General features: G+C 55.8%; 1 protein-coding gene across 1 annotated transcript in view; it reads right to left on the reverse strand.

Annotated features, from left to right (window-relative positions):
• Hs6st1 (heparan sulfate 6-O-sulfotransferase 1) overlaps window positions 1–4,650 on the reverse strand; it is a 44,147-nt gene extending 39,497 nt beyond the window's left edge. The window contains exon 1 of the mRNA XM_041656029.1: window positions 3,823–4,650. Within this exon, the coding sequence (XP_041511963.1) occupies window positions 3,823–4,349 (527 nt within the window). The 5' untranslated portion in view covers window positions 4,350–4,650. The remainder of the gene's footprint in view (window positions 1–3,822) is intronic.
• Between the last annotated feature and the right edge of the window lie 2,867 nt (window positions 4,651–7,517).

Genomic DNA, 7,517 nt, shown 5'->3' on the forward strand with positions numbered 1-7,517 from the left:
GGCTTAGCCACTCCAATGAGTTTGAACGGGCCAATCTTTAAACACCTACTTTATGGGGGTGCTGAGGACTTATCTCATTCTCTCTTCCATTGTACTGAAATCCCCAAGGCTTGGTGCTTTCCAAAGCAGAGATGACTAATCCAGTTCTTAGAGGTTTAAGGACATGATGCCAGCAGCAGCTCAGATTTTGTGAGGGCCTTGTGGTGCACAGATGACATCACGGTGGGACAGTGTGTGAGAGAGATCATATGGCAGGACTGGAAGCCACAGGGCAACCACGGTCCAGATTCAGTCTTTCAGGAACTAAGCGGGGTGGATCTCCCCCTCCCTCGGGAAGGTGTCCTCAGATAACCAAATCACCTAGGCTCTCCTCTTAAAGGCTTCGAGCCTCAAAATCATTATATTGAGGACCGAACTCCCAGCAAGTCACAGGGCCCACTGAGATCACTGCTGTAGACACCCTAAGCAGGTGGGGAAGCAACGGGGGTGGGATGGATTACAGGACACAACCATGGCCCGTTCCTACAAGGTAGGAGTATGGCAAGGCTTTACATTTAAAAACATACGTACTGCTTGCTTAAACAAAAAACCCAAACACACACACACTTCAGGGAACCAGTAAGATGAATGGTTCAATAGATAAAAGACACCAGCCATAAAACCTCATCCCCTGGACCCCACATGGTGGGAACGAGAGAACTGACTTCTGCAAGTTGGTCTCTAACCTCTGATACATGTCCAAGGCAGGTACATACAAACATAGACAGACAGACAGACACACATACACACTAAAGCAAAAATGTAGTAATAGCTTTTCTTTTTTTAAAGTGAGAGTGGCTTCCAAGTTGGAGCCGAGTTTTAAATGGAAAAGAAAAGAAAAACTTTGTTGTTATTGTTTTTGAGACCTGGTTTTATGTAGTGTAAGCTGGAACTCACTCTACAGCCAAGGATGACCGTGACCTTCTGGTCCCCCTGCTCCCATGCCCTGGGATGCTGGAGTTAGAGGGGTACACTCCCACATCTGGTTTGATGCGGTACTGGGGCTAGAACCCAGGGCCTCCTGCATGCTAGGCTAGTACTCTGCCAACTGAGCCACATTCCTAGCCCCAGGAAAGTTTTTAAAAGCACAATTGTGATCCTAGTGAGGTGGCAGCTGGGAACTCTGATGGCACAGGCTGGAATGCATGAAGCATGGATAAACTAATACCCCAAGGGCAAACTAAACGGCCTCCAGAGCTGCAGAGTGCTTGGATTTCCTACCCAGACAAACTGGCAAAGGAAACCAAAGCTATGTGCAATATTTGCACACGGCGGTGTCCACTCGGCGCTCATTCTTTACCCAAGTGAAGTAAGGGAAACCTTCAACTCTCCACATGTGGCGCTAACGATGGGCCCACAGAGGGCCTGGCTACAGCTGCCACACTCTGAGCTTCTCACAACACTGGGGCTTTCAACACAAAAACCATGGAGGGCTTGGCTTTTCAACCCTGCCCCCTTTTCCTGCCCAGTCACAGAAATCATTACCACAACAGAAGGGGGCATGTGAGAGGAAGACTCAAGGCCTCTTACTATCATGCCAGACTCCTCTTCCTCCCACTATTTGACCCTGGAGGACTCCAGCCCCATTAGGTACCACCCCAGAACGGCATAAAAACCTCCCACCCTCACCCCTAGCCACTAAGGAAAGTCATAAACTGAGTCCAGAGCCACCAACGGTGGGCTTCACTGGCTCCCAGAGGTACGCTGTGTTCATCAGGAAGAGTTCTCTGGCCCAGGTAGATACGTCCTCAGACTAGAGCTGGCCCAGGTGCCAGTGGTCCTTGGTAACGATCAGCCCCTGGCAGTTCCACCTGTCCAAGGTCAGCCAGCAACCTCTATCTCTCCAGGCTGGTCTTGTAAGTACACCGGCTGATGCTTGCAGATATGAAACATCTGTAGTAGACCGAGGCCACAGAAACCTCCAACGCTTTGCTCACACACCTGTTTCCTACCAAGGCAGGAAGTACCAGAGACTCCGTAAGTCACAAACCTAGGAAGGAGCGGAAGAAGCGCCCATCCCCATTAGTCACCCAAACGTGTGCCCAGTTCAGTGCAACCACAGGCAGAAGTCCCATGGGGAGGTTGGGAGCCACTGGGCAGAGTCATTTGTCCAAGCACTACCAAAACCCTGAGGGCAGAGAGAAGAGGAAGACCCAGCCCACCCAGTTCACAAGCCATCTGGGAGGGAACAGCCTTCAAGGGTTCCCTCTCACCGCGTCCAGGATGGGTAGGCTCTGGCTTCTCTACTGCTCCAAGAGTGCCATGCACCGTTTGCCTGGACCACCTATAAATAGGATGCCCTCCATGTCCCAACCCCCACATCCCGCAGACAGAGAGGGCCTCCCTGGGCCTGCTGGGGTCTGTCAGGGCCCAGCACTGGGCACCCACAGCCTTGGCTGGCTGACAAGTGAACAGCTGCTATGGCCAGCCCCAGCCCCATCGTAAGAGCATGGCTGAACCACGGAATGGGTGCTGCACCTGGAACATAATACACGTGTGAGTTAGCAGAGCTAGTGCTGGGCAGGAAGCAGTTTCAAGGGCCTGGAAAGGAGACTCTGGGTCTCAGTTAGGGTCCTGGAACAGCTCACTTTGAGACCGGGAACTGCCAGGGGTACGGTGCAGGGTGTATGGCAAAATAAGTAGATCTATTACCTAACTCTCATATCTTAGTGACCTTGCAGTTTGAGAAATAAACTTGGTGCTCTAAGGTAGGCAGTACTGTGGACCCTAAACAGCTTCCAGGCTGGCTGGACCCTGGAGGCTCCCAACCCCATCAGAAAGCCAGCACCTTCCGGCCCTAAGTGTACCAAGGAAAACACCGACATCAGTCAAGACATGCCCACGCCTACTTCCTAGCTCATCTGTAAATTCAGTCCCACAGTGACTATGGAAGAGACACAAAGGCAGGCAAGAAGCCCTAATTCCTGGCCCTTCCAGGGGTGGGGTGGGGGAGATGATCCCGGAAGGTTCAGCGGGCACCAAACAGGAACAGGACTACAATCTCAACTTTACAAAGTGCTTCCTGAGGTGCTGCCCCAACCCCACTGGCCCCCACCTGCATCCCTCAAACAAGGAGAAGATCGAAGGGCCCTTGGTTGATGGAAGGTCCTTAGCTGCGCAAGTAGCCCTAACTGCCTCAGCTATCCCTAATCTGGGTGGCGGAGACATTTCTAGGGAAGGCAGTCCCCAACCCGAGGCTTTTGTTCCACTTTTGTGGCTGGGGTGGCCAGGTAGTGCTGCCTTCAGCCCGGGTCACACAGGCCTTTGTTCTACCTGCACACACCGGCAGGCAGAGCCCACCCCTTTCCTGGCAGCTCCTCCCCAGGCTGGCAGGCACTGGAGGGCCTGAAGACACCACAGGTGCAAGGGAAGAGGGACCTCATATCTCTTGCTCCACTTTCGGTACTAGACAGGCATGGGCTACACACACACACTCACCCCTATTTTTCTGCCTCTAGACCCAACGTTGGACCTTTAGTCCCGGAGGTTTATCTTTTAGGCTAGCCAGCAGTACGACGCCGCAGGTGGGGTGGACAGAGGGCAGCGGGCGGTGACCCAGGAGGAAGTCTGGGCACTGCGCAGTCAGGCCAATGGTGAGGGAAGGCAGAGAAGAAGGTGAAACGAGGGATCAGAGGTCAGGAGTGGCAGCTGCAGGGACAGATGAACTGGCCGATCGGAAGGGGCCCCAAGAGAGCAAGGAGGGTTGATCTGGCCCGGCGTTTAAGGTACTAACACCCCCACCCCCGCCTCCCGCCGACACACTCGCCCGCAGCGGGCGCTCACCTGGGCGAACGCAGACCTGCTGGGTCGCGGCGGTCTAGCACACCGGGCACACAGTTGGTGAGTTCGGTCCAGTCAGCGTGTAGCCCGCAGCTCCAGCCCGTGGAGAAGCGAGAGAAGAGCCACGTCTCGCGGCGGTTGGGCCGATAGCAGGTGCACTTCTTCTGGCCGGGCCGACAGTCGCAGGGCACCTCCAGGCGCACGTTCTGCACAAGGTGGCGGCCGAAGGTGGTGCCGCCGGTCTTCTGGATGTGCAGGAAAACGATCACATCGTCGCCCTTCATGTCGAAGCGCAGCGAGCGCTCCAGTTCGCGCACCGGGAAGTAGTACTTTTTCTCGTAATGTGGGTCCGGTGTGGGGAAGAGATCCAGGTCGTCGGGTGGCGCACGGCCACCGGGCGCGCCCAGGCTCAGCCCCGGGCCCGCGTACTGGTACAGGATGAGCATGAAGCACGCCGAGCCCGCCACCACCAGCACGAACTTGCTGGCGCGCTCAACCATGGTCCTGCCGCCGGCGCGCCGCCGCCGCATGTGTCACCATCGCCGGCGGCCCGGGCGCCGGGCCTGGGAGGGCGGGGGGCGCAGCTGCTCCGCCACCGCCGCCGCCGCCGCCCGCACTCCGGCCCGGCCCGGCTACTCGGCGCCCAGGCTGTGCGCAGCGTCGCGGGCCCCGGGCCTCCGCGGCGCCGTGGTTGCTTCCCGCCCCGGTCCCCGACTTGGCTAGCGTACAGCCCGGCCCCCGCCACAGCGCCCCACAGCCGCGCGAGCCCGCACCCGCCCGCAAAGCTCAGCGGCGAGAACGCTCTGCACCGCCCCGTGCGCCGCCGCGTCTCCGCAGTCCGTCGCGGCCCCGCCCCGCCCCGCCCCCGGCCCGCCCTCGCGGCGCCTCTTGCTGTCGCCGCCCGCTCCGATCCTCCGCTCCGCCTCTGGAGCGCCCTGGGGGGAGGGGCTGGAGGAGGCCGGGGCACAGGCCGGTGCTGGGCGCGGGGTCGCGTGTCTCTCACGCTGCGTCTCCGCTGGTGGCTACGGAAAGGGAATTGGTTCCTGCTCGCAGGCCTGTAGGTGGCGACAAGGCTGTCCCGAGTCTAGGAATGGGTGGTTCATTTGGGCCTCGGCCGTGGCTTTGGGAGCCTGAGTCTCTTCACCTTCTCAGGACAGTTTGTCTTACCTGCACTCCCACGGGAATATTGGGGCCTTGACCTTCACAGCAAAGGATCTGAAGTTCCAAGTTTGAGAGTTCTGGGAGTTGGGACCACCATTCAGTTTGGGGCTAGCAGCAAGGCTGGGGAAGGAAAAGAGAGGTCGAGGGCGGCATGGATCCAGGTCTTAGGTGGACTTCCCCCATTCCCCAGTGGCATTGGACGATGACCCGAAGCCCTTAGTGAAGATGAGCTAAATGTCTGCAAAAACCCTCTCCTCCAGCATGCACTGTCTTGATCCTGGTCATTCTCCAAAAAAAAAAAAAAAAAAAGTAGTTTAAAAATATTGAACCAACATTAAAAGACAAACGTTTAAAATTCCAACTTCCTTGATTTTTTTTTTTTTTAAAAAGGGTTGGTGGCAGGACCTGCAGCCTTGACTGGTGTTCTATCCGCAGTGGCGTGTATCATGGGTCCTCGACCCAATCCCAGGCCCTAGCCTGCAAAGTGGAGGCTCCAGCGACCCCTCTGTGCAGCCTGTGCGGTTTTGTGCTCTGTACTGGGCTCCTAGCTATACTTAGGCCACCGGAGCAGCTGGCGGTGGGACGTGAGATAATCGGTCCAGAATTCCACACCCTAGGGCAGCTGGGATGGGCTCTCTCGTTTGGATACAAGCCAGCTTGGCCTCTGGGAGAGACGCCTGCGGTTGGGCTCAGGTGCCCACATCATGTACTGCCAGGTGAGGCCCTGGTTCTGGCCTGCTAAGGGGGGTGGGGGAATCAAAGGAGTGGGAGAGGGGACGACACTCGGGGTCCAGGGCATTTATTGCCACGTCCAAAAAGACTGTTGAAAATAAGGTCAAACCAGGAAGCCCCCGACCCAAGCAAACAGAAAAGAAGAGAATGCAGACACGCTTAAATGTAGTTCCTCAGGAACACGCAGAAACTGGGCCGGTAGCTGTATTGGTAAAGTGATTGTTATGCAAGAAGGGGGCCTGCGTTCAGTACTCAGAACCCACGTTTAAAAGGCCAGACATGCTTGCATTTGTTAGCAATGCCAGGACTAGGGAGGAAGACACAATGGGCAGATCCCTGGGGTTTGCAAACCAAGCCAGTTTGCCCTATTTGGTGAGTAGCAGGCCAATGTGAGACACTGTCTCAAAAAACAAGGTGGGCACCTCTCAAAAGACAATGTCCAAGGTTGTCCTCTATCCTACACACACACACACACACACACACACACACTCACACTCACACGAAGTTTTGCAGACAGATCCAAGAAGTAACCACTGTTGTCAGATGGGTGCATGGCCCGTGACTAGATTGTGGGGAAGGGGTACCCTTAGTGAGATCCAGAGCCCTTTGCCCCTGCCCATTTTATAAGCTGGAACTGTCCTGGGCCCAGAGAAAACCGGAGGGCAGCCTGTTCAGTAACGATTTCTTCTGGTTAGGTGTGAGGACACAGCAGTGTGCCAAGGGAGCTCCCTTTTAGTAGCGGACCAGGGTGCTATTCCTGCGTGGGACTTGGTTGGCCCAACAGTCCAGACTTACAGGGCATTGCTGTAAACGAGCCCATCGGATGGTTTTTGCCCAGATGCTAAGGTTCTGCCAAGAGGCAAATCCCAAATAGGGCTGCTCTGGTGCCCGGCACAGCCCGGCACAGCCCGGCACAGCAGAGATGTTATTTCCAACCCCACCAGCAAGTATGGCAAGCGCAAGCTATAATAACCATTCTATAAAAAAAAAAAAATACCGAGGTTTGGGGTGTGGGGAAGCACTCCAGAGCCAGACAAACTTCTCACTCCATTCCTGGCCAGGTGAAACTCCTTCCGGAGCTCTGTCCTTGGCCAGCCTGTGTTCATCTCTGCTCTCCAGGTCAGAGGCTGAAGCCCCCAGGATCTAGAGGGCCACCACAGTGGTATCTATTGCCAAGTGGCCCCAGAGCAGTCAAGAGAAAACCTCGGATGCTCGGCTGTGCCGATGGGAAAACTGAAAGCCCATGGAGGCAGATGAGTCTGGCATAGGTGTGCGGTGGATGGCTGTCCCTGTGACAAACTGCCGTGGTAGCCACAGCGCTCTGGCTCAAGGGTCGACGGCATCTCATCTAGAGAGGCTGTTTCTTCAGACTTCGTTCTTGCCACAATGGCTGAAGAGCCCTCTCTTTAGCCAGGAAGGCCTCTCTTACAAGGAAGGTTTTCGTAAGCCACCCTCTTTAAGCCCAGCGGGTGCTTCTTGATACTCCAGAGGCAATCGCGTGAACTGCCCCGAAATCAAGTGCCTGAAGTCTGAAGTCAAGGAGTAAAGCTTTTGCAACCCGACTAGCCAGGCTTCCCTGGGCTCTTGCCCCTGAAAAATTGGCTGAAATGTGACCCTGAGAGTTTGCTGTGGATTGCCAGCGAGATCGATGAGGCTCAGCTGTCATATGACACTCAGTACGGGTTCTATTTACTGTTTCCTTTCTCTCCCTGGTAGCCAGGGTTCCCCATAGCCCTAGGAGAGTGCATGAACAGAAGAAGAAGCCCAGCTGAGTGTTTGCTGGAGGCAGCAGCAGCCTTAGTGTT

This window comes from Microtus oregoni, unplaced genomic scaffold, assembly GCF_018167655.1.
Source record: "Microtus oregoni isolate MIOR12 unplaced genomic scaffold, Mior012 000007F_ref0000211, whole genome shotgun sequence".
NCBI lineage: Eukaryota > Metazoa > Chordata > Mammalia > Rodentia > Cricetidae > Microtus > Microtus oregoni.